The 27,466-nt window shown below is 41.1% G+C and overlaps 1 protein-coding gene across 5 annotated transcripts in view; it reads right to left on the bottom strand.

Moving 5' to 3' along the window:
- dpp6a (dipeptidyl-peptidase 6a) overlaps nt 1–27,466 on the bottom strand; it is a 329,725-nt gene that overhangs the window by 83,686 nt on the left and 218,573 nt on the right. For all 5 annotated transcript variants that reach the window (XM_074693088.1, XM_074693089.1, XM_074693090.1 and 2 more), the window contains one exon: nt 2,038–2,152. In XM_074693088.1, coding sequence (XP_074549189.1) covers nt 2,038–2,152 — 115 coding nt within the window. The remainder of the gene's footprint in view (nt 1–2,037; nt 2,153–27,466) is intronic.

The following is a 27,466-nucleotide window of genomic DNA, read 5'->3' as shown; positions in this document are numbered from 1 at the left end:
TTTGACCAAAACCAGGACAGATCCCCAAATTATCCACTAGGATCAGGCTTAACTAATCTGAACCGTACCAAACTGTACCGACCCGTGCCGTCCCACTTTTTGGGACAGTACGGGTCGCTACAGTTTGGTACGATTCCATACCATCCCAGAAAGTGGAACAGTACAGGTTGGATCAGGCTTTACAAATCTGAATCATTCCAAACTGGACTGACCTGTGCCATCCCACTTTTTGGGATGGTACGGGTCGAATCAGGCTTTACTGATTGGAACTGTACCCAAAAAGTGGGACGGCACGGGTCGTTACAGTTTGGTACGATTCTGTAACGTCCCAAAAAATGGGACGGTACGGGATGGATCAAGCTTTACTGATCCGAACTGTACCGAACTGTACCAAACCGTACCGACTCGTACCGTCCCAAAAAATGTGACGGTAAGGGTCAGATCAGGCTGAACCCTCTCGAACCGTACCAAACTGTACTGACCAGTACCGTCCCAGGTTTTACTGATCCGAACTGTACGGAACTGTACCAAACTGTACCGAACTGTACTGACCTATACTCTGCCAAAAAATGGGATGGTACGGGTCAGATCAGGCTTTACTGTTCCGAATCATACAGAACTGTACCAACCTGTACCATCCTGCTTTTTGCTACAGTACAGGTTGGATAAGGCTGTACTGATCCGAACCGTATCAAACTGTACCGGCCCGTACCGTCCCACTTTTTGGTTCAATTCTGTCGGGGTATCAGACAGATAGCGTCACACTATCACGTAGCTGATGTTTTACTGATCCCACCTGTACCAAACTGTACTGATCCAAATGGTGTACCGTACCGTGTACCGTACCGTGTACCGTACCGTGTACCGTAACGGACCACTTGGTGGTTTCTCCTAAAAGTACCAGGAAGTTATTTACTTTAACTACTTCTTAAGTTTCCTCAACTTTATTGCAACACAAATTTTCTTTTCTTCCACCCTTTGTTTAGAGCATCAGCTGATCCTCGTGATCTTGAGAGTCCAGGGATTCAGGCAACAGCTCCAGTCTGAGTACCATAACCCCAGGTTCAGATAATATAAAGATAGAATAAAGATATAAAAAGAATTTCTTGTTCTGGCTCATCTCAGTCGGAGAGTTTATCTAATTATTCCTCTGACTCTGCAGGGTGTGAGCGCGCTCTAACACCTCTGAAACGCCGTATCCCTCCACAAACACCCCTTTTAGAGGACAGCCTGCTGGAGGCCTAACACCCTCTCTGAGAGCCCAGCTTGTGTCGAGACTTGGAGCGGAACAGCAGTTCTGCTCGAGCGCCCACGGAGGGGACGGATTAGGACGAAGCACAAGCTGGAGACGCCACCTGCCCGGCCTCCACTTTCCGCCTGACTCCCCGCCGGCCCGCCTTGTTTGGAAGCGGCACATTAAACAGCTCGAGGATCATCTGCGTCCACAACAAACGCCCCGGGACGGGAACAGGTCACAGGCGGGAGGTGACGAGGCGTTTTAGGCCTGGCTGCTCAGACACCTGCCGCTGCGCCCAGGCTGGCTGTGTTTGTCTCCAGGTCTCTGAGGATTATGGGAAAAACATTGACTTTCCTCGACGACGGCTGACCTGACTCCACGAAACATCACCTCCAGTCTCCTTCACAGAAAACCAGAAAGGACGCGGTGATTGCTGTTTGTGTAACTGCATTATGCAGCACGCGCGCTGACTGATTTGTCTCAGGCAGCGCATTAAGCTACATCAAGCAGCTTTATGAGCCTGAATACAAACAGATGGTGCGTTTGTTCAACTTCCTGTGTCAACGTGCAAACAGCACACCTGAAGGTGACTGAGACATGAAACCAAGACGCTTTAACACCTGAAAACTGAGGCCGGAGCCCACACAAGGACAGAGGCGTGCTCTCTGCTTTGTTAGAGTCTGGATTGATCCTAACAGACATGTCTGTGCATAATAATCGCTGCGTGAACAGAGCAACGTGTGGTGCACGCTCTGCTGACCCCTCCCCTCCTCCCCTCCCGCTCCTTCTGCGGCGTGTACCTGGTGTCAACAGGATGACGGAGGTGACGATCAGCGAGCAGATGACCAGAATGACAAGGAGGGCGATCGCTATTCCCTTCCAGTTCCTCTGCGGAGGGTTACTGCCCACCAGCTCCTGTGAGGACAGACGGAGAGGAGAGACGTGGTCAGAAACAAACACGGAGGGAAAAAATCAGCAGCATGAACCAGGAAGTAAAGATAAATAAACGGCTAACTCATGAACAGCAACATAAAGGTGTCAGTCAAGGGCGAACGTGAGTCAGAGTGTCAGCCGGAGAGGAGGGAGAATCCTTAATGAGCGTGAGCAGCAGCGGCTATCACCAGCAAACGAATGTGACAGATAAAAATGGAGCTCACGACACGTCTGCGAGGGGGGCTGCGGGTCGTCAGCAACCTTGAGGCTGTTTCCATAAACAGACGACCTTACTGCTGTTTAATAATGAAATAAACAGAAACAGAATATGAAAGAGCTAATTCAGCGCTACGCGAAGCATGGCTCCAGGTTATAAATAACAATAACGTACAAACAGACGAGCAGCAGGTGGGCAGCTGCAGCAACATGAGCTCAGGGTTCAGGGATATTATCCTCACTGTTAACAACAGCAGAGCACAAAGACGTGGATGACTCAGCATTTCCTCACGCTGAAACTGTTCAACAGAAAAATCAGCTCCTGACACGTCTGGCGTAGATCGAACTCAGGGTTAAGGAAGTGTAGCCTGAGTTCTCAGGTGAGCCGGACTTTAAATGATCCTGAAATCAGAGTAAATGAGTGAACCCCCCCCACTGACGTAAAACAAGCAGTCAGGAGTTTTTCATTCTGGTCATGTGACAGTTTAGAGTCGACTCATGTCTCCTCGTTTAGCTCTTTAGCTCTTCCAGTTTTCATACTCAGTGAAAGGAGCTCCAGTCTTCACTCATTTGTTCAGTAGCTACACTGTAAAAAGATTTCTGTAAATCTATGAGGAAATTTTTATCAGTGAAATCTTACGTTTAAAAACACTGTACAAAATAACTGCAATATTAAAAGGAAATTCAACAGTATAATCCATTTATGTGTAAATACACTGTAAAAAAATTATGGGAAGATTAAAAAGAAATTCAACAGTATAATCCAGTTATGTTTAAATACACTGTAAAAAATTACTGTGAAATTAAAAGGAACATCTATATAATCCAGTAATGTTGAAGTACACTGTAAAAAAAATTATGGTATAATGAAATACAGATTTTACTGTATAATCCAGTTATGTTTAAATACGCTGTAAAAAATATGGTAAAATTATGAGGAAATTCAAGGTTAAAATTCTGTTATGTTTAAATACACTGTAAAAAGTGTGGTAAAATTAAAAGCAAATTCAACTCTATAATCTAGTTATGTCTAAATACACTGTAAAAAATACCGTAAAATTATGATGAAATTCAACTTTATAATCCAGTAATGTTAAATACAGTGTAAAAAAAAAAAATACAGTAAAATTAAAAGAAAATTTAACAGGATAATCCAGTTATGTTTAGATACACTGTAAAAAAATTATGGTTAAATTAAAAAAAAAAGTAATGGTATAATCTAGTAATGTTTAAATACACTGTAAAAAATCATGCTACAATTAAAAGGAAATCCAACAGTATTATCCAGTTATATTAAAATACACAAAATATTACATAAAATTTAAACAAAGTTCAACTATAAAATCCAATCATGTATAAATACACTGTAAAAAAATTACAGTAAAACTATGAGGAAATTCAACGGTACAATTCTGTTATGTTTAAATAAACTGGAAAAAAAAGAAAAATCTCTGTAAAATAAAGGTAAAATACTACTAACCCTGCTGCAAGTATTTCACCATATATTTACAGTGTAATATTTTAAAGTGCTCCTATCACCACAAATATTTCCTCTGCACAGACACTTCCCTCCTCTTTCAACTCCTTCAGCCCTAAAGTAAACAAAGTTTCTGCTCCTCAGGGACTCCTCACCAGAACCAGGGGCTGTGTGGTGCTCCAACCCGTATCAAACAGAGATATATGTTAGAAATATTTGTAAACAAGATCCTTTTGTGTAACAAAGATCGCTTTTTCAGGACTCTGTTGACCTCCTATGTCAAATTTGATGTATTTTAATCGAAAATCTCAGGTCCCAACAAATAAACAAAAAATTTAGGGGTGCTACTTTCTGGAGAGGCTCAGGTTTCTAACCTGAGTTTTGTTTCCTTTATGAGACTGGGAAAGAAAATTATTTGGTTTTAGTTTCTTATTTCACTTCCAACATCGGCACAAAAGGGAAAAAATCTCATGGTTGAAAAATAATTTCCCTCTACATTTTTTAAATCCGTCTAATCCGCCCAAAAACAAACAGGCAGCTGCTGCAGAGCTGAAACAGAGCTGAGTTTCTCCTTTGTCTGAGCTCATTATGGAGCCTCACAGCCTGCGTTAGTTTGAGCATGAAGGAGAAAATAAGTCAATGACTTAAAGACAGAAAAAAGCCCCATGACATTCAAAACAAAGCAACGCCTGAAAGGTTCCCAGAAGGTCCACAAAAAGCCTCACGCCTGAACCCCCAACCAACAGGGACGGTCTGAAAGGGTCCAGCGCTCGTACTATTAGTGGAGGATTAATAAGTTCTTAATTAGTTTATAGAGGACAAAAAGAAAGAGGCAGAGCTGGTGCTTGAGGGATCTGTGGCCGGGGGCTTTAATGAAGACAAGCTAAGACTTTAATGAAGCTGAATGGCAGAGCTATGAAGAAAAACCCTTCAGTGACCTGCTCCTCACCTTAATTGAAAACAGCCCAAGACATCATTAGCCTGAAGATAAGAGTAATCATGGCTATTTACCAGACTGCCCATTAGCCAGCTTCATTAAAACAGGGACCAGTTAGCGTACAGCACGGCGCCGCACAGCGCAGGAACAGATCCAGTCTGTGAGCGGCCATGACGGCGGTTTGCTCTGGGTGAGACGCTCCATGAGCTGTGACTCACGCTGAAGAGGATGAATATGACACAGCTGAGAGGGGAGAGGAGCTGCTGGCTCACACAGACACTGAACCAATAAAATGTCGGAGTCATTCGATCACAGCCGCAATGAGCTTCAACACAAAGACACGGGAGGTTTACAGGATTATCTTTTCTGCTGGAGATGATTTATCTTTATTTAAACATGAGTCAGATACAGGAGGTGATGGAGTTGGCTGCAGGGTGAAGAAACACCAAGAACCACTCGTATTTACTGGATTTCTGCCAAAATAATCCAACATCAACAGACTTTTACAGCTGAATATGACGCCTGGGTTTTTACAGAGCTGTTTGTACGGTAAACCACAGAGGGTGGAGCAAAATGTGACGCTGCAATTAACAACAAGCTGACTGAGCAAAACAGGAAGTCAAGCACTAAAACCACACAAAACTTACAAAATAAGACATGGAGTGTCAAAACCAGTCAGAAAATCAGATTGCCTATTGGTCACAAAAATAAGGAAGCCATTGGTCAGAAGGCTGTTAGTTAAAAAAATTATGTTTGTCAGAAATTCAAAAGGTTTGTTTGTCAGAAGGCCCATTTGTCACAAGGTCAGTTAGTCCAAAAAAAAAGAAGGTCCATTAGTCATAAAGTCCATTTTGTTAGCATACCCGTTAGTCATAAAGGTTGTTAGTCAAAAAGTCAGAAGGTCTGTTTGCCAAAAGGCCCATTTGTTGGATTCCTTAATAGTTGTTTGGCCCATTAGTCAGAAAACCCAGAAGGTCCATTAGTCAGAAGGTCTGATTTGTTAGTCAGAAAGTTTGTGAGTCAGAAATTCAGAAGGCTTGTTGGTCAGAAGGCCCTTTAGACGGATTACCCATTGGTCAGATGGCTCATCATTCAGAAGGCAACAAGTAAAAAAAGCCTGTTAATCAGAAATTCAGGCAGTCTTTTAGTCAGAAAGCCCATTAGTCACACAGCCAGTTAGTCAGAAAATCAGAAGGTCCATACTCCAGAAGGCCAGTTTTGAGAAAATACCTGTTACACAAGGGTTGTTAGTCAGAAATCCAGAAGGCACTTCAGTCAGATTGCCCATAAGTCGGATGGCCCGTCGGTCAGAAAATCTTTTTTGTTAGCATACTTGTTTGTCACAAGGGTTGTTAGTCAAAAAGTCGAAAGGACTGTTTTTTAAAAGGCCTGATTTGTTAGAATGCCTGTTGGTCAGAAGGCCCTTTAGTCAGATTGCCCATAAGTAAGATTGCCCATTGGTCCGATAGCTCATCAGTCAGAAGGCAACAAGTGAAAAAGCCTGTAAGTCAAAAATTCAACAGGTCTATTAGTCAGAAGATCTGATTTGTTAGAATTCCTGTTAGTCAGAAGGATTGCGAGTCAGAAATTCAGAAGGATTGTTGGTGAGAAGGCCCTTTACTCAGATTGCCCATTGCTTAGATGGCTCATCAGTCAGAAGGCTGTTAGTGAAAAAGCCTGTTAGTCAGAAATTCAGACAGTCTATTAGTCAGAAGATCCATTGGTCAAAGGACCTGTTAGTCACAAGGCCAGTTAGTCAGAAAATCAGAAGGTCCATTAGTCAAAAAGTCCATTTTGTTAGCATACTTGTTCGTCACAAGAGTTGTCAGTCAAAAATTCAGAAGGTCTGTTTGCCAAAAGGCCCATTTGTTAGAGTCCTTAATAGTCGCATGGCCCATTAGTCAGAAAACCCAGAAAGTCCATTAGTCAGAAGGCCTGATTTGTTAGAATGTCTGTTTGTCAGAAGAGTTCAGAAATTCAGAAGGATTGTTGGTCAGAAGGCCCTTTAGTCAGATTGGCCATTGGTCAGATGGCTCATCAGTCAGAAGGCAATATGTGAAAAAGCCTGTTAATCAAAAACTCAGAGGGTCTATTAGTCAGATTGCCCATTTGTCAAAAGGCCTGTTAGCCAGAAAATCAGAGGGTCCATACTTCAGAAGGCCAGTTTAGTGAGAATTTTTGTTAGTCACAAGGGTTGTTAGTCAGAAAATCAGAAGGCCCTTTAGTCAGATTGCCCTTTGGTTAGATGGCTCATCAGTCAGAAAGCCATTAGTATAAAAGCCTGTTAGTCAGAAATTCAAACGGACTATTAGTCAGATGGCCCATTCGTCAAAAGGCCTGTTAGTCACAAGGCCTTTTAGTCAGAAAAACAGAAGGCCCATGTTCTTAGAATACCTGTTAGTCACAAGGGCTCTAGGTCAGAAATTCAGAAAGCCCTTTAGTCAGATTGTCCTTTGGTCAGAAGGTTTATTACTCGAAAGATTGTTAGTGAAAAAGCCTGTTAGCCAGAAATCCAGAAGGTCTGTTTGTCAGAAAATGAGTTTGGATGTCATTGTTTGTCTCAAACACAAACTGATTTTCTGACTAAAGAGCCTTCTGACTGTAAGGTGGATCCTGAAAGGAGATAGATCATAACTCAACAACACTTTGTCTTCTTCTGCAAACGTTCTTTTAGTTTCCACATGAAGCATGATGGGTAATAATCCCATCAGGATCCTGGTCTTGTACCGACATCCAGCTTTTGAAGAGTCCTTTATTCAATGACTGAGAGTTTCGTAGGAGTGAGAGGTTTTTGCGTGGCTGTGTTTTGTAAGTCATCGTCTCTTAAAGCCTCCTGGTGTCTGAAAAGCCTTCGTCTCTCACGTCTTTAAAAAGAAATCAACACAAACATGCCCAGTCATGAGTACAGTTATTCCTCTCCTCAGTCATCACCAAACAAAACACCGCTCCGTTCGCCATGAGCTGAGACCACACAATGGGATTTATTTTTCTCTAATTCAGCGCTGAGACCTGTTTTTTTTCCCAACAACAATCTGCAGAGCTGAAAATCCCACAGGAGAGTTTGATGAGAGTGGAACGAGTCCACTGCTGATGGTTTCTGCACGCTGCGTGAAAGGGGAGTGGTGACGAAGCGCGCTATTAGGAGCGACTACTTCTCTGCAATTACAGGATGCAGAGTGAGTGAGACGTGCTGCTCGATGCTCAGGGAAAGAAAAGACAAGAAAAGGAAAGAATAGACAGGAAATCCTCACAGGAAGCTGAGGAATGAAGCTCCAAAATAAATGACACTCAGAAAATCCAAACTGAAGCTGGGCGTGATGCCATAACTGCTCTGTGAGTCTAACACTCACCTGAGTGTGTGCAGAGTCAGAAAGTTAAACACTCATTGGAAAGACTGAAGGATGACACATAAAGGCCTCAAAAGCTGAACTGAAAACTGTAAAAAAAAAAATGCTGTAAAACAACAATAAAATACTAGCAGCAGAAATGTCCAGTGATTTCCTGTTCGTTTTACAGAGCGTGTACTGTAACTTATTTTAACAGTAAAATACTGAAAACAGTATTACAGTACATAAATTTAAAATAATTTTACAGCAAACAATTTTTTATGTACATTGAGATGACTAGTTGTCTGTGCTGTACATGGCATGGACCAGCTGTCAACACAACTCGTTTAGTATTGTTACACAGTGAACACACTGTAAAAAACAATGGCTACATGGGTAAGTGCCATGTAATGCAGACAGCATGTCCATGCCATGTGAAGCACATACAACCAATCCATGCCACATGAAGCAAAGACAGCCAGTCTGTGACACGTGAAGCACAGACATCTGTTTCATGCCATGTAAAGCACAGACAGCTAGTCTGTGACACGTGAAGCACAGAAAGCAGGTTCATGCCTTGTGAAGCACAGACAGCCAGCATGTGCCATGTACAGCACACACAGCCAGTCTTGGACACATGAAGCACAGACAGCAGTTTCATGCCATGTAAATCACAGACAGCCAGTCTTGGTCACGTGAAGCACAGAAAGCTGTTTCATGCCATATGAAGCACAGACAGCCAGTCTATGACACGTGAAGCACAGGAAGCAGGTTTGTGCCATGTGAAGCACAGACAGCCAGTATGTGCCATGTGAAGCACAGACCGCCAGTCTTGGACACGTGAAGCACAGAAAGCTGTTTCATGCCATATGAAGCACAGACAGCTAGTCTGTGACAGGTGAAGCACAGAAAGCTGGGTCATGCCTTGTGAAGCACAGACAGCCAGCATGTGCTATGTGAAACACAGACAGCTGGTCTGTGCCATGTGAAGCATAGACAGCTAGTCTGTGATATGTGACATGACATGCAAAGAAAGCAGGTTTGTGCCAGGTAGAGCACAGACAGTCGGTCTAAGCACAGGCAGCTGGTACACAGACCATAAGTCAGTGCTCCACGACATTGACGGCTGTCTGTCCTGACCATAGCACAACAACACATCTCATTTATAAACATAACAAATGAAATGCACTGTAAAAACATTAGGTACACAGTCCATGTCATGTGAAGCACAGACAGCTGGTGCCCATGGAGCAACATATCAATGTACAGCAGGGTCTCATATCCACTGTGTTCCCTCCTCACTCACAGTTTGCTGTAAATAACAGGAAATTACTGGCAGCATTATTGCCAGTATTTTAACGTTATTTCACAGTGACATTTTTACAGTGCTGTATTTAATCAGTTCAGGATTTTACTGTTCAAACTCCCCCCTAAATTTCCAGTAATTTGTTACAGCTTGTGTTTTGTCAAACAGAACAAGCGCGGTGTCTTCTTTAGATTAACCGCTCTTATTTTGGCGGGGTGATCGTAAGTGAAACATTAGCGGCCTTCAAGGTGAAAGATATCAGAGCCAAGGCGACCTGTGGTCTCAGATCTGCCTCTGTCCAGCAGAAGTAAGACTGCTCAATGAGATTCAATCCTCTGGGCACACACACACACACACACACACACACACACACACACACACACACACACACACACACACATACACACACACACACTCCTCCACACAGATCCTGCAAGTTTGCAGCAGCTGAAATTGCTTCTGCATCGGTAACATCCGGCCGGCTGAAAGATCTATTGCGCTCTTACAGTGACTAAAGAGTCAATGTCAAACAGTATTTCCATATAGATCGCCGTCTCCGTGGGAACATATTGACATTGGAAGCTCTCCAGGAGGAAGAAAAGACACTGTGAAGCCCCCTCGCAGAGAGCCAATGAGCAGCGCTTTTTGTCAGGACCGATGCTGCGCTCGATTCGGAGCATACTAATAACCCCAGCTGAAAATATGCAGCCGGAAAAAGAACAAGGGCGACAGCGTCACCGAGAAATGATGTCACTGCTTTGCTATTCCTGTCCTCGGAGGTGTAAGCGGAGAAAAGGTGCAGACACAGCTGAAAAAAACCCTCTCTAACCTTCCTGATCATGCCTCTCTGATCTGTAATTATAATAATGATCGGACTAATTATCCAGACCTTATGTGCCGGAGTAATGACGGCCTGATTAGAAGTGACTGGAGCAGAGGGGAGGATTTTAAAGGAGCTGAGAGGAGCTGAGAGGAGCTGTGAGGCAGGGTCGGTAAATAAATCACACTTTTTGGAGGCTGCAGGAGGAATCGCTGACAGAGAGCTCGAGGCGTGACCGAGACATGACAGAGAGTGGGTCTGTGGATGGTCCAAAGTGGAGTAAAAACAACACTCCTGCTGTTTCTGGTGCTCAGTAACTGTCATGTTTTAAAGCTGCAGAGCATGCACACGAATCACGAGCGCTGATCCCTGAGCGAGCAAAAACCCAAGCACTGTGCCGGAGTCTGTCCAAGAGGAAGAAGAAGTAAGACTTTAAAGAGTTGGACTCCCCAGAGACGCTCAGAGGGAGGCTGTGGGAGCTGAACAGATCAGGTCTTATCAGCAATGCAAACCTTTGTTTTTACACTGTAAAAATAAAACTGAAAATGGTCAGAAAAGTTGGTCTCATTTCACAAGTTTGGACTTACAGGAGTCTTCATCTGCACATGTCAGAGTCTGTTTTCCAAACCACCTCTTACTCCAGCAGTGCTCACTGCTTTGGTCGAGATCCAGGTTGTAGAAGTCCGTATGCAAAAACTTGCAAAATCTGCACTAAGCCAAAAATCCCTGGATGTCCAACTGATCCAGGAAAATCTCTCAGGTTGCAACAGACCGGACTGCCTGTTTCCCACAATGCACGGCGCTAACACTGTTTGTCTACACAGGTGGCAGGTTTTGGTGAATTACCATCTACTGGAATGAGTCAGCATTACAACTACAATACAACAACACCAACATTAGACGGTCTGTGAGATAGAAGTGAAGTGATGCGAAAGACAGTGTCTTCTACAAATTCATTAAAGCCCATATAAACTAATAATTCACTTTTTAAACCATACATGGATTATTTAGAAGTGTTTCTCCATCCGCTGTAAAAATAAAAATCTCTTCCAGATTTATTTTCAGTAAACAATGTAACTTTTGGTGTAAGATTAGAAATCAAATCTGATGATTCTGTTTGATATGATTAATAAAACAACTAAAAAGCGAAGACTGACCCAAAGTTTGTGTTGTACACTTATAATAAAGGGAAATAAAACAATCCGTAGCTCCATTTTCCCAAACTGAAAACCAGATTACAGGCGGCCCTCCAGTTACTAACGAGCTCCGTTCCTACAAGGCAAGTTTATTTATACAGCATATTTCAGCATGGCAATTCAAAGTAAGTAAATAAGTAAGTAAAATTTCTTTTTAGAGCACTTTTTACAGATAAAAATCACTAAGTGCTGTACATAGATTGGTGCAATAAAACAAACTTAAAAGGTACTAAAAATGCTTTACAGATAGAACATGTTGAAAGAAAACAATTTAAATTCAATTCAAAAGCAGATTAAAATTAATAAGACACAATTAAACAGAATAAGATTAAAAAAAGAAAGAAAAAAAAAGTTAAAGCAAATTTTAAGACAAGAGTTTTGTTTTTTTTAAGAAAGTATATTAAAATGATTTGTTAAAATGCTGTAACAAAAGGCAGCTGTAAAAAAAATAAAAGGTGAGTCTTCAACCTGGATTTAAAGGAGCTTAGAGTTTCAGCAGACCTGGTCATTTCTAGCAGTTTGTTCCAGATATTTGGAGCATAGAAGCTGAACGCTGCCTCTCCATGTTTGGTTCTGACTGTGGGGACTGAAAGCAGACCTGAACCAGAAGACCTGAGTGGTCTTGATGGTTCATATGGGATCAAAAGATCATTGATATATTTTGGCCCTAATCCATTCAGAGCTCTGTTCCCACGATGGGTCGTAACCTGAAATTCTGCACAAGTCGGACTTTTACCCTAAATACCCTCTAAATCTCTAAATACCTATCTAAATACATGTTTTATACATCATATTCATGGGAAACAGTACAGGCAATTAAAACAGACGTTTCAATTAAAACAGACAATCTGCACTACGACGCGTCTCGAGACAAAGTGGACGATGCTGATGACCGCATATTCAAACGCGTCAAAACCAGTGTGTCATACAAGCTTAGGAACGGCTTACATACTACAGTCACGTGTCATATGTTCGGGAAACAGCCACTCTCCCACATGTGAGTGGACCTCTGTTTGAGTGTCGTATCAAACTCTAGCTTCACAGTAGTCGACTGATCGTGAAGTGATGTGTATGTGTGTGTTTGATGTGAAGTGTTAGTGAGTAGGTTCGGCCGCAGTGGCTCAGTGGTTGAGTCATCATCTTGCAGTTAGGAGGTTGAGGGTTCGAATCTAGCTCCTGAAGTCACATGACCAAGTGTCTTTGAGACGATCTGTAAGATGGTGCATGCTGCTTGATTTGCTGCCACTGCTAGCTAGCAGAGGGCTCGCTTGTGTGTGCATGCCACGCCTGTTTACGCTGGCTGTGGCTTGCTTGCATGCATGCCACTTCTTTGCATGCAGCTTCTATATTTGCATACATGCCCCTTATTTGCGTGCATGCCGCTCCCTTGCGTGTGTGCCAAGGCTGTTGATGCGCCACGTGTTCCCGCAGCGTGTGCGCTATCGTTGTGGAGGAAGAGCTGAGAAGAAAAACATCGGCTTCTGAAGACTTGGTTTAATCCAGACCTGGGACCTGAATAAGCCTCTAAATCCACCTCCAGGAGCCGGGGAGTGGTGGATACGCTTGCGGCCTTGAACATCACGTTCCTACTTTGCAAGCGTAGGAACCTAAACTTGAAGCTCTCATTCATATGAACGTAAAACTTTTTGTTGCCAGACAAAAACAGGTATCAGCTGGTTAAAATGTAAAACTTTGAGTTTGCTTTAAAACTCAAACACTTGTGCAGCCTTGAAAGTTTGAGTTAAAGTAACTTTTTCATTTTTACAGTGCTGTACTGCAGCACAACAAAAGCAGCGTCACGGACTCAGGAACATAAATTTTTAATAGGAAGCAGAAAAAAAAGGCGATGGCCTCAGCCTCTATTAATGCAAAACAAAAGCTCCTGAGTCGCTTTGATTCAATCAGCCGCCCCCATCGCAGGGAGAAAAGGCAGAGGAGGTGCTTTCAGCAGGAGAAAAGGAAGGAGCTGCTTCATCTTTGACTCATCCTCAGTCTTTTGTGCCTTTGATGGAAACTTCATCATTAAATATAAATGCAAACTGCAGATTAAATCAGGGATGTTGTTCTTTTTATTCTAATCTGTTGCTTTGATCCAAACCTCTTCTATTTTCCTGGATGAGGAGAAATCACCTCCCTGTTGGTTTGAGGAGTGACCGTAAGCCTCCAGCCCTGGGTCAGAAATAAGTCAATGCTCCGTTAATGAGCTGTAAAAATCTCTGACAGCGTGGACACCCAAACCCTGTGATTAACAAGAAATATGAAACAATCTGACTTTATATTGTTTGAGTATAAAATATCTCAAGTATGAGGATGTTCATCTCCTAAAACTGTTTCAAACGAGTGTTTTTAAGATTTGTTTCAGCTCTAATCTTAACATGGAAGATATTTAACATGACTTTTTTTCACCTGTGGACTTTCTCTTTCTTTAAAAGTTATTTTTGCGCATTTTTCTGTCTTTAATCAAAGAGGACAGAAAAGTCTTTAGAGCAGGAAACAGGCTGCAGCCTGGATTTGAACCCGGGCTCGACGGTGAGGCCATCTGCCCCCCAACTGTGGGCTCTCTGTCCCCGGAGGTAACCCTGCTGCTGAGGAACAAAGTCAATATGGAAGCACAACAAAGTTGCAGTTCCTTGAGTGTCCACTAGAGCCTTTAAAGAAGGGGTACTCTTCCTTTTTTTAGTCTTTATTCTGCCCCTGTAGTATATTTTCACCATTTACAGCTAAAAAAATCCCTATTTTTCCCTCTCTGATGTTTTAGAAAACTCCTATTCATCCTCTGTCTGAAGGTCCGTTAACACGACGTTTCACCTAAAAATGCTAAAAATGTTAAAAATGCAGTGAAAAAAATCTGCATTTATACTGAAAACACTGTAGTTTGCATGCCAGGCCAGTAGGTGGCAATAGACAGAAGCGTCTTATGGTCTAATAGTTCAAAACTTCGCCAATTTTTTTTAAATGTGCACAAAAAAACCATGTTAATGATTTTTTCCAACTCTCTTAATTTTTTCCAAAAAATGTGAAAAAATAAATAAATAAATAAATATTACAAAAAAATTGGAATTGTAATTATTTGCAGAAATTGACAAAATAAGACGTATGCAAAACATTTTTAAATTAGCAAAATCTTCAAAAAAAAAAGGGTGTTTTTGTTTATTTGAAAAGTGACAAAAAAATGAAATTTAAAAAATTTGCCAAAATTGTATAAATTTGTACCAAAAAGAAAAACATTTTTACTTTTTCTCAAATCTTTTTTTTCTTTCTTTTTTTGAAAAAAGATAAAATTGAAATAAAAATACAAAAAAAATAGAATTTAAATTATATGCAGAAATGTGCAGAAATTAAGGAAGAAAAATAACATTTGCAAAAAAAAAAAAAAATTAAATTAGAGAAATATTCCAAAAAATGTTAATTTTGGTACATTAAAAAATTGTAAATAAATTCGAAATTCAAATAATTGCAAAATTTTCATAAGTTTGCACTAAAAAAGAAAACAGATTTTTTTTCAGAACTTTTATAATTTTTCAAAAATAAAAAAATGCAATATCAATTATCTGCATAAATGTGCAGAAATTAAGAAAAAAAAATTAAATTTGCAAAAAAAAAAAAAGGTGAAATCTTTAAAAAAAAAGTCATGTTTGAAATAAAGTCAAATCAAAAAAATTTGCAAAAAATCAAAAAAAAAAAAAACTGCAAAAATCCGAACAAACTTGTACACTTTCATGACAGAAGTGATGAAGATTTAGTTCAACCAAATGTTAACACAGGTTTTTGTGTAGTGTCAGTGTCTTTAACCATCAATACCCTCTGTAAGAAAAATAAAAATTCTTTATTTCAAAAATATTTTGTTAAAGCTACAAGGGGCCACAGCAAAGCAGTCAAAGGGCCACATGAGGCTCCAGAAATCTGGTCATGAAGCTATAATTTTACTCCTCCTCTTCTAACCTGATGTGATCAAAGAAGATTATCTCAGTGACAAACTCAACAACTTTAGCGTTAGCTTCTTTTAACTTTAGGAAACAGAGGACGGGCTGAGCGCCGTGGCTCAGAGCTCCATTTGTTCCTCTTTCTGGGACTCTGATCTGGATCTGAAGGCTCGGCCCGTCTCTTCTCAGGGCTCTGCCTAAAGCTTCCTGAGCGTCTCCACGTGTCCCCTCTGAGGATGAGGAGAAAACGCCTCCTGGCTGCAGCATCAGTGACGCTGTAGCTCATTAATTCAGCCGGTCTCTTATAGTGTGCAGGATATCTGCTCTCTGCATATTTTCTGTGCGTGTGCATATTTCTCTGCTTAATTAAACAGAACAGGAAGCTTATAGTGCTTCCAAAAATACCTCATTGTCATTAGGCATGCATCATAACCTGATCAGAGATATCAGGAAGGGAGGGGGAGGGGTGTTTGTGGCGTATAGGAGGATAGAGAGCAGTGTATTCTTCTTCTTCTTCTTCTTCTCCTGCTGAAATCAAACAGACTGCAGCCTCACAGTGTAATGAGTGAGTCAGCTCTGATCCACAGAGACCCCAACAGGCAGACCCAGGTTCAGACCCAGGCTCAGACCCAGCTTCAGAGGCCGGCTCGCTGACAGCCTGACAGACTCAAGATGGCACCTGCTGTTAGCGGAGACACGTCTGCAGCTCAGGCACATCAAACCCATCACCTGGGGTCAGGGGAGAGCTCGCCGACAACACGAGAGACAAACTGTGGAATAAAGACGCCGCAGCTCCACGGGTCTGATTAACCACAGAAACCACTCAGCTTCCTCCAACGCTTAAAGTTTGACAACTTCAAACGAGGAAAAAGCTCCAGGACGTGACACGAGGATCCACGAGGGAGACGTGTTTGTAGTTTCAGTCGGTTAAAAGCCCCAGATCTGCAGATTGTTACCCAAAAACAAACAGTTTGGATTAATTTGTGGATTATTTCCAATCATTATTACAACTGCAAAGGATTGATTGAGATTTTTTTTTTTTTTTTTTTACATTTTTTACATTTTTTTATGCCATTGAATTTTTACATATATCCCATTGACATTATGTTTGACTGAGTGAAACCTGACTGGGTCTCTTGTACTTAAAATATTTTTCTGATTTTTTAATTTAATTTTATTTCATTTTTTTTAATCTTTGTGCAACATAAAAATGACGAAATATATAAAGTGTATTTTTTTTTACTTTTTTCTGTTTTTGGTCTATTTTTTTAATTAATTTTTATTTATTTATTTTTGTATTTTTTGTCACTTTTTTCTGTTTCTGTCTTGAATGGAACTTGAAATGGTTTAAAATTAGATGAAATATCTTTTGCATTTAAAAAGTTGAAGTTAAAGGGTTAAAATGGTTAAGAAAACACAAACATTGGTGCAGATTGCAAGACATATTTTGGATCTAAAGATGTTTTTGCAGGTCAAAATAGTTTTTAAAACATTATGAAGACACTACAGTGTGCACAGGGTGGGACTCATGGCTCAAATGTTAAAGAAAATGTGCTAAAGTGTTTCTTTAAGGAGCCAAAATACACATCCAAGTTCCCATCGAGAGCCAAAAACAGCAAGGAGCTGGCTTTGGAGCCATAAGGCAGACTAAAATGTTCTTTTTGGATCTAAAACCAATGCCAAAGTGTCTCCTGTGAACCAAAATACACACCTAAGCAGTCTCTGGGGGCCAAAAGATGCCCCCTTTGGATCCAAAATGCCATACCAAGTGCACCATTGGGAGCCAAAACACACTCTCACATGTCCTTCGGGTGTCCAAAACCAATGCCACAGTGTCCTTTTGGGAGCCAGTAATACACATCAAAGTTCCCTCTGATTTCCAAAATGTAGCAAGGAGCTGGCTGTGGAGCCAAAACCTGTGCTAAAATGTCCTTATTGAATCCAAAACTAATGCTTTAGTTCCCTTTTTGAGCCAAAACACACAATGAAGTGGCCTCTGGGAGCCAAAACACACCTTGATAAGTCCTTGGGTTCCCAAAACCAAAGCCAAAGTGCCCTCCGTGAGCCAAAACACATTAAAAAATGGCCTCTGGGTGCAAAAATGTGTACGTGGGTTCTCTGTTGAAAGCGAAAACACATGCTAAACTGTCCTTTTTGGTTTCAAAACCACTGCCAAAGTGCCCCCTGTAAACCAAAACACACACCTAAGCGGCCTAAAGGGGGCCATTGTTTTTTAAAATGCCCTTTTTGGATCCAAATCACATGCCAAGGTGTCCTTTAGGGAGCCAAAACACAGATAAATGTCCTCTGATAGCCAAATCACATGCAAAAGTGCACCCTTGGGAGCCTAAACGCACGCTAACATGTCCTTTGAGTTTCCAAAACATTCGCCAAAGTGTCCTTTTGGGAGCCAAAATGTACATCAAAGTTCCCTCTGATTTCTAAAGTGTATCAAGGAGCTGGCTGTGGAGCCAAAACCTGTGCTAAAATGTCCTAATTGAATCAAAAACTAATGCTTAAGTTCCCTTTTTTGAGCCAATACACACTAAAAAGTGGCCTCTGGGAGCCAAAATGAAGTTAAATAGCAGTTTATGGGGCAAAAATGTGCGCTGAAGTTCTCTGTTCAAAGCCAAAACACACCCTAAAATGTCCTTTTTGGATCCAAAACCAAGACCAAAATTTCCCTGTGAACCATAATACATGCCAAAGTGGCCTCTGGGAGCCAAAATGTTTGCAAAAGCGCACTTTTGGATCCAAATCCCAAACCAAAGTGCACTCTTGGAAGCCAAAACACACGCTAACATGTCCTACGTGTGTCCAAAACGTATGCCAAAGTGTCCTTTTGGGAGCCAAAAATATGCATTGACATGTCCTTTGGGTCCCCAAAACTGAGGCCAAAGTGCCTCCTATGAGCCAAAACACACTCAAAAAGTGGCCTCTGAGAGCCGAAATGAAAACCAAGTGCACTTTTAGGGGCCAAGATGTGTGCTTTAGTGGCTTTTTCGGGATCAAAAACACCTGCCAAAGTTCTCAGTTGAAAGCCAAAATGCACGCTAACATGTCCTCTGGGAGCCAAAGCACAGAAAAAAAGGCCTTTTTGCAGCCAAAACATCTTAAAGTGCTCTCTTCATTCAGAAAAAAACACACGTAACGTCAATTTGACAGTTTCAAACATAACATGTCTAAAGTTCCCTCAGGAACAGGTGGAACATAGCGCCCCCTTCAGCGAGGAGAACACGCTGTTGGTGCCTTTTGTTTCTTTTGGCCCCTGCCCTTCAAAAAGTCTGTGCACGCCCCTGTGAAGAGACAATCCTGATGTTCGTGCATAAAGAAAGCGTTGTTTGTCTGATGTGATGTGAAGCTTCAGCTCTGGAGGAGTTTCATGTAACACGCGTGTGCAGGTTGATGTTTAAAAACGCTTTCAGAGGAAGTCTCTGTGTTTTTGATTCCCGCTCTGATCTCTTTTCTCTGAAGCTCTCTGATCAAATTAACAGTGGAGGCTTGATTCCAGCGGTGTGGAGATGTGTTTCTAATCCTCAGACAGAGGGATTTACAGTCCGTACCGCTTTCATCCCGGTTGGTTTCTGCTAAAATATGAGCAGATTAATCCCAAATCCACATCCTGTGCTGTTGTTGGAGTGGCTTTAAGGAGGGATAGATTCCCTGTCCTGCCCTTTTAATCAGACGTTTGCTCTCAGAATAAACCACTTTAAAGCTCAGCCTCCTCCTCCTCCTCCTCTTCCTCCTCTTCCTCCTCTTCCTCTGACTGCACCCAGACCCGTTGGGACGGTCTTGTTGTGGAGCAACAGGTGAGATATATGAGGTGAGAAGTCTCTGAAACCAGGTGAAGGAGTCTAACAGTGAGTGAAGGATCAGTAAAAACCTGGTCATCCTGTCTGAGCGTCCTGCTCCTGTTCTCCTCTGTGTGCTGTGAGCAGCGTTTTCCTCTGAAGCATCTATTATTAGCTCCGTATGGATTCTGCTGAAGCTCCGGCCTTCACGCGCTGCAGCGACTCTTAATAACCAACAGCTTTCCTCTCACATTTCATACAGCCTGATGTTTAAGAGATGGAAACTTTTCCTGCATTTAAATCCTGCAGAGCACAATCGATGAAGCTCTTAGTGTTGACGTCAGTCCCATTACTGATCCTATATCTGTTCAGAATATGATGCAGCTGCAGAGAAACAGGCGATTACATTCACACAGACAGGATTCTGCAGAGTGAATGAATCAGCTCTGTTCAGTATCATTTCCTCCTGTCATCATAGACCAGGGGTCTGTAACCTTTAGTTTCTTAGGAACCAATCAGCCTCACCTGGACTGAATTCATTCAGGAGCCACAAAATCTCCACTGTAAAAACTATAGAGTGTATTTCATTCTAAAAATTGTAAGAAATCAAGTAAATACTAATCTGAACAAGAAGATTTTTGAATTTATGACATTGTACATGTGATGTTATTCTTTAAAAAAAAAAATAAATGTGCATATTTGGAAAAAAAAAAAATGAAATGTATAAAAACTTGCACAAATTTCTAAAAAACTTGAGGATTTGAAAAACTTGAAAAAAGTAGTTTAAAATTTCTGCAAATTTGTAAATAGCAAACAAATTTTGCAATATCTAACACATTTTTTCAGATTTTGAGATTTAAAAAACTTCTACAAAAAAAGTTGGAATTTTGTCTAATTTGTTTATATCTAACAATTTTTTTAATTATTGCAAATTTTGAAATTGAAACAATTAATTTGAAAATCTTGCAAATTTGTAAATATCTAACAAATTTTGCAAATTTTGAGATTTAAATTAAAAAAAAAATTGTTTGACATTATTTGCAAATATTTAAATATTCAACAAATTTTGCACATTTTTTAAAATTTATTTGCAAATTTTGAGATTTAAAAAATATTTTAAAAGAAATTAAATTCCTTCAAATTTTAAAATATCTAAGAATTTATTTGTAAATTGCAACATTTTTGCAATTTTTTTTTAAAGAAGTCAGAAAAAAACTTTACTCTCAGAATACCCTGGAAAAAATAGTAATAAAAAAAAAAGTTTGATTTTCTTTCTATGGCCCTAATCCCCTTCCGTAGAATTTTAAGATCCAATGACTAATTGTGACAAAAAACTAAATTTTCTATCTTTATATAAGATTTTACCCTAAACTAAAAGTTAAAAAAAAATTAATATTAAAAAAAATAAAAAAATAAATAAAACGGTTTGTATCCAACACGTCTGAACCTGGACAAGTCACAAAGATGCTTCAACCGGTGTTCCAGCTTAAAGAGCGACCCCTGCGTCCTCCTCCAGCAGCTTTGGATCATCATTAAATCCTGATCTGACGAGGAGTTTATGACATTAATAGGATGACTTCCTCAGGACTTCCTCTGTGTCTGAACAGCTGCTGTAACCTGGATCTCCTCTGACACGTTCAGCTGAAGGTCTCCAGTTTCCAGGGTCACTCTTTAAACTGGAACACCGGGAGCTGACAGAGACACATTCACACCATCAGGGTCAGAGAAGACCGTTGGTTAGGAGGAACTAAACCAAGACCATCACAGCAATAAAAACACTGTGAGTTCTCCACCAATCAGAAAGGATGACCGTGCAGGCCCCGCCCTTAAAGTTTGATTAACTCGGGTCTTATTAACAAACGTTCTCCTCTCTGGCTGAGACGCAGCTTTCTGGCGGAGCTGTGTCTTTATCTAATACTCACTGTAATTTGAGTTTAACGATCATGGTTCAGTCTCCACAGAGCACAGAGCTCTGACTGTAGAGCTATCGACTCACTCTGCACTGAGGACTTCACAGCGTGTCAGAGACAACCCATGCTGATCCAGTTAAAGACGAAGGTCCAGGACTTCCTGGTTCCTGGTGGAGTCAGCACACCCCACATTAGCACACGCAGCACCGCCTCACATGCTAATGATACGCTGGAGCATTTCCCAGTCAGTGACTGCGTCTGTCTTTAAAGCTGCAGCAGAAACACCAGCACAGAGTTCATCATTAACCTGCCTGCTCCTCTTCCTCCTCCTCCTCCTCCTCCTCCTCCTCACCAGGCCCTGACGTGTGTTTGTAGTGCGGCTCAAATGGAAAGATGAAGGTAAATCTTTGATTCTGCAGCCACGGGAAGTTTTGAGGATGCATTTCACCTCCCCTGACAGATGTGCAGACACACAGTGCCATCGGAAAAGTGATGAAATGAGGAGAAACTCGGCTTTATTCTGTGTTGTTCTTGTTTTGTGAAGAAGGTGTTGAGACTGAGGGAAAGTTCCCGACATGAATCATTCATGAGGACGAGCTCTCCATCACCTCATCACTGCCGTAGTCGTGTCACTATGCTGCACGTTCACCCTGCAGAGAGCTGCAGCTAAAGGAGACCCTCTCTGATAACAGCCCTAATCACCCCCACTCTGCTGCTATGACAAGGGTTCTCAACCTGCGGCTCTGGGGCCCCACACGGCCTTTTGACTCCTTTGCCGTGGCCCATTGTACACTTTAAAAAAAAATTGTAAATTTACAGGAAATGTTCCTTAATTTTAAACAGATTGTCCCTGTTGTCTTATAAAACAACAAAATTCTAGTAGATTTACAGATTTTTGTTTTTATTTTACACAGTCCAAAAAAATCTAAATTTTACGGTTATTTACCGTTAATTTTTAAAGTATTTTTTCTGTTTTCAAAAACTTTATGCAAAGCTGTAAAATTACTGAAATAATCTGTAAAATGACATCCTGGATTTTTTTTTTAGGTATTATGCTAATTCTAGCGTGAAGCTGAGCCCTCCTCACTCATGGTTTAAATTTACTGTTTAAAAAAAAAAAACATTAAAAAAAACGGTGAAAGCACTGGGAGCAAGGTTTCCAGATGGATACCATAAAGTTACAGTCAAACACTGTAAAAATGCAGAACTGTGTGAAAATAATTGTAAAAATACTAGACTACACTGTAAAAAAAACAAAAAATACTGTAAAAAGCTGAACCCTCCTCACTCATAGTTGCAATTCACTGTAATAAAAAAAAAAAAAAAAAAAAAAAAAACGGTAAAAGCACTGGCAGCAAAGTTTTCAGATGAATACCGTTAAATAAAAGTCAAACACTGTATCTGTAGAACTATGTAAAAAAAAAAAAAAAAAAAAAAAAAAAGTAAAAATACAGGAATGAATTATTTTTTGATCAGAGACAAATTTAGAAAAACAAACAACCTCCGAACAGAACACTCTGCCCTTCTCCTAAAAACACTTTCCTCTCATGCACCACTGACAATTTTATTCTCCATCAGTTTTTGTCCTAAATTTTACTATTTTCCTAATATTTTTCAGCAAAGTCATTTTTATTTTGACAGCGCTTGCAACCATGAGTGAGGAGGGTTCAGGATTCAGCTATACGTTATTATTGGCACAACACCTAAAAAACACCCAGGATGTCATTTTACAGATAATCTCTGTAATTTTACAGTTTTATATCATGTTTTTGAAAAAAGAAAAAATTAAAAATTAAGGGTTAATTACCGTTAAATTCAGCTGTCTGTGCTCCATGGAGTGGACCCTGTACCCAGTGATTTTGACATTGTGTTTCGTTTCTAATAATAAACAAGATGTGTTGATGGCCTTTGCTATGTTGGTCAATTTTTAATAACAATGTTATTTGACTGGCACATCTGGTCCATGCAGTATTGCCCCAATGCAACACTTATATCCTCAGTGTGCCCTCCTCACTCATGGTTTCAAACACCATCACATCAAAAAGTATTTTGCTGTAAAATAACTTTATTTTTCTGCTTTGTATTGTCACTTTATTGCAGGTGTTTGACCATAATAATTTAGGAAAAATCTGTTAAATAATGGTATTTTTCTGTAAAATGACATATTAATACTGTTAATCTGCAGACATTTATCTTTTGTTAAATGTTTGAAGTTTGTTTTTATACATTATAAATCTGCTAGAGTATTTTAACAGGAAAATTACTGTAGATTGATTTGACTGTTTCCTAGAATAAATAATTTATACTATTAAATTACAGAGATTAACCTTAAAGAAATCTGATTTGAATGTGTTTAAACTGAATTTATGTTATTTCACAGTATAACAGACTATATAAACTATGAAATAATATGTTTTAATTTATTTTGACTGTATTTTTAAAGTTATTTCATGTAGTGCTGTGTTACAGCATCTGACTGTAATTTAACGGCATCCGTCTGGAAACTTTACCGTTTTTTTTTTTTTTTTTTCACAGTGTAGCTTAATAGAAAATATTTTTCAATAAAGATTATTTATTTTTCTTTTGGAGGGTATTGATTTAGGACACTGACATAAAAGAAAAACTATGGGTTAAAATAATATTTTTTTAAAGCTCTATTTTTGCTGAATGACCCTTGTTGTCACCTCTCTGCCCTCTACTGGTCTAGTGATGTATTGCAATCACTTTTTTTTTTTTTTTTTTTTTTTTTTTTTTGCATAATCTTCACTTTAGGTCCATATTTTACTGGAAACGACACCATCCAGTCTCCTCTGCTTCTGGCTCTGATGAAGTTTAATGCTCAGAAAAACTCATCCTGCTGCTGCTGAGGATGATGATGATGTTGATGATGATGATGGAGGTGAAGGTGATTGTCACACTTCACTGCTGCTCTGTATTGTGATGCTGAATATTTCTCATGCAGTTGGCACAACACAGCAAACAACGCTCCAATTAAAGACGCAGCAGTCAGAATAACTTCAATCACTGGCGTTTTTAAGATGTTTGTTTGCCGCTCACGCTGACTTCACAAGGTCAAAAAGTCCGTCAAGTGTTCGGGGTGGAAACTTTCCAGCAGCTAACGAACTGGAGGAGGTGGGAGGGATGGAGGGATGGAGGGATGGAGGGAGAATACAGAGGAGGAGGAGAGTCAGGCAGGAGGAGCTGGCTGCAGAGCGCTGCACGTCCCCTCGGCCCACACCCAGAGACATTGGTATTCACCGCGGCCGGGCACCAGCGCCGGCGAGCACTGCATCCTCAGAACATTAGGAATTGAAAAGTATCTTTCCTACTGTTCTTATCTATCAGCCTTCATTCCACGGCGCGCACTTGTCGTGCCACTCTGGAGAAAAATAAATTGCCATCATGGAAACAATATGCAGCTGCAGACTCTGGCGCTCGCTTCCTGGAAATGAAATGCCCCGCGACCTACTGCTTCCAGGCGCAGGGGTCTAATAAAAAGAGGCTGCTGCTCGTGTTGATGTTTACTCAGGCTAATGTATTCTGGCCTGCTGTTCTTTTTTTATTACCTCCCCACCAAAACTATGAGCATTCAGGCCTCTTATCACGGGCATAATGTTTGGCTGAAGAGCTCCAGATGAAAAATGTCGGATGGTTAAGAGCGCTCTTTTCTGTGCGGAGAATAAAATCACCTTGTTTCACCTCCTTCTTTCTGCAGAGAGAGGAATCTGCTCCTCCGGCGCTTCTCTGTGAAGCTGTGTGTGTGGGTCAGGAAGAAGAAGAAGAAGAAGAAGAAGAAGACAGTGATGTTGTTTAATGCATTATGAACGCAGCAGCAACAGAGATGTTCAAACACACGCCGTAAAACCCCGGAGGGCGTCGGGAGAAATAACCGCAATGGATCAGAATTTGTGCCTGAGTCCGGTGCGTATACGTTTCCAGCTCTCCATCCGTCTCCCCTGTTTGTGTGGCCTCTTGTTCAGTTTCCATGGCAACCCTGTCAAAAGCACAGACCCGATGCACCGCTTACCCTCGATCAGGCCACCTGTTGTCACAGCCACAACCCGATTGTTTATGCCGCTCAGCTGAAAATGGGCTCAGTGAGCGTGCTCTGCATGCTGGAGCAGCCGCTGAATGATTCAACAGCTTCGTAAAGTCGGTATTTATTTAATAATTAGTGGTTAAAGCAGCAGCGCTCCGTGTTTCTGCATCATACATGAGCGCTGGCTCCTGGGACGTATGGATGTGCAGCGTGTGGGGCTGAAACGGGCAAAGTGCTGTGTGGTTTTTCCATTAGCGCTCCCGTACCTGTGATTTCAGCTTTCAGCACTCAGCGTAAGTACACATGTAGCGCTCTGTGAGCTCATATATTCATAATGAAAGCCTGTATGTGAACTTCACCCCCAGCTATGTGCTCGAACCACCAATTGCTTAGCAACTGCAGTTAGCGTAGCACAACGGCACAAACAACATAAGGTAGTGAAGCTGTTCATGAAGGAGGCGACCAATAAAAGCTTCACAACAACATCTATTAATACTGTAGTCACACAGAGGCTGTTATTATCTGAAATTACCATCAAGCTAACATGCTAACGCCACAAATACTCAAAGATTTAAGTCACAAGACCCAGAAGAGAAGGACACAGAATTTAATAAACCCGTTTACAATCAATGCCATCATGAAGATGCATATTTAAACACACACTCATGAATTCATCCTTTTCTTAACACATTTAAACCTCTGCAGATTACCCAGAATGCAGCAGCATGTCTGGTCTTTAACCAGCCCAAAACAGCACATGTCACCCAGCTATTTAAATCCAAAGCTCTTCTCCTGGCTCACAAAACATTGACAAGAACAGCTCCTCCTCCTTCTGGTCCTCTACCCTCTGCTTGAGAAAGACGCCTGATGCTCCCAGCCCAGCGCGGCTCCAAATCTCTAGCCAGACTCTTCTCCTCTGTTGTTCCCAAGTGGTGAATGAATTACCAAACTCTATCCGATCCACAGAGTCCCTTTCTACTTTAAGAGATGTCTGAAGACTCATCTGTTCAGGGAACACTTAGACCTTAATCTGAGCCTTCTCTTCTTTGTCCTCAGGGGGAGAATGAATCTGAAGGTCTCACGTTAGACACTCAAAAATCCAAGATGGCTGCCATTTTAAAAAAATGCTCATTATGTCAGTAGTTCAAAGGGTGATGCATTAAATTTGGTATAAATAATCTCTGTAGGTCAGCCTTTTGGAAAAAAAAGGGGGGGCTTGTGAATCAAAATTTTAAGTCCTTCTGGAGCATATTTGGTGGATTGCTGTTCGTGACCTGTTCATGACCTGTTCATGGCCTGTTCGCAACAAAGTCCAACCTGAGTCCTGCTCCTTTTGGTTTAGGACGGCTTCTGGTTTATCAGAACAACACTGAAGCAGTGACGCCTAAATTTACTAAACAAAAAAGTAGATCAAACGGGAAGAAACTACCTAAAAACACCCAGTGCCTCTCAAAATAAAGTGTAGCCAACGTGTGACGACAACAAACAGACATAGTGGAAGGAGCCAGACCAGGAGTCAACAGGTTGGAGGTTTTAGAGCTCAACATGGATGAAGAGAGGACCATCTTTAGGGTGGGAACTCCTTGGTCTGCTGGATCTGTTGATGTTAGAAGTAGTTAATCCAGAATCCATCATGAACTTTAAAAAAAAATTAAATACTAGTTGTGCTGTGAGGCCGATCTGTTTGCTGTTGTTTGCCGTGAAACCTGTGGCCAGAATCAGAAGCGTTTTTCTGGGATTAAGACTCCATTTCCCATGAGCACAATCACCAACAGCAGTTAAAGATGTGACTCTTGCTCAGCCGTGCACAGATCTCCTTTAATAGATAAACTCAGGTTAGCACAGAGGTGGTTTAGCTTTCTTCTGCTCTGATGTCTTTTTCTTCACCATCCATAAATAAAACCTTTTCTCTAAGAACAAGCACAGATCTCTCCTCCTCTCTGTTTTTGTTGAAACAGCGTCAGATTTTAAACAGAGTTGTATTTGCACACAGAGTTTAGTATGTAGTTATGTTTCTGGATCGCTAACCGCCCTCTGTGCCCTCAAATCCCCAAACTGTCTTCAAACAGCGCGTGAAGTCTGTGAATTAAACGCGACCTTTTCACCTTAAAGAGCTGCAGCAAAGAAAGTGGGAGGCAGAGACCTTAACCCCGGAGAACTCCCACCGCCTGCTCGGCGCAGAACAAACTCTGGTGTGTCGAGCCGAGGCGAGCAGCTCCCCGGTGTACCGTGTGGTGGGATGTGTGAGCGTGAACCACGGCTGGCAGAAGAACAGAGGAGTGAGGGATCTTCAGGGGTTAAATGGAGGCTGAACAAACACAGATACACTCAGCTGGAAAACAGCAGCTTTGGCGT

Source organism: Halichoeres trimaculatus, unplaced genomic scaffold, assembly GCF_033239565.1.
Source record: "Halichoeres trimaculatus isolate MK-OKI-2021-1 unplaced genomic scaffold, fHalTri1.1 fHalTri1_scaffold_18, whole genome shotgun sequence".
Lineage (NCBI taxonomy): Eukaryota > Metazoa > Chordata > Actinopteri > Labriformes > Labridae > Halichoeres > Halichoeres trimaculatus.
This window is presented reverse-complemented; position numbering and strand designations above follow the sequence as displayed.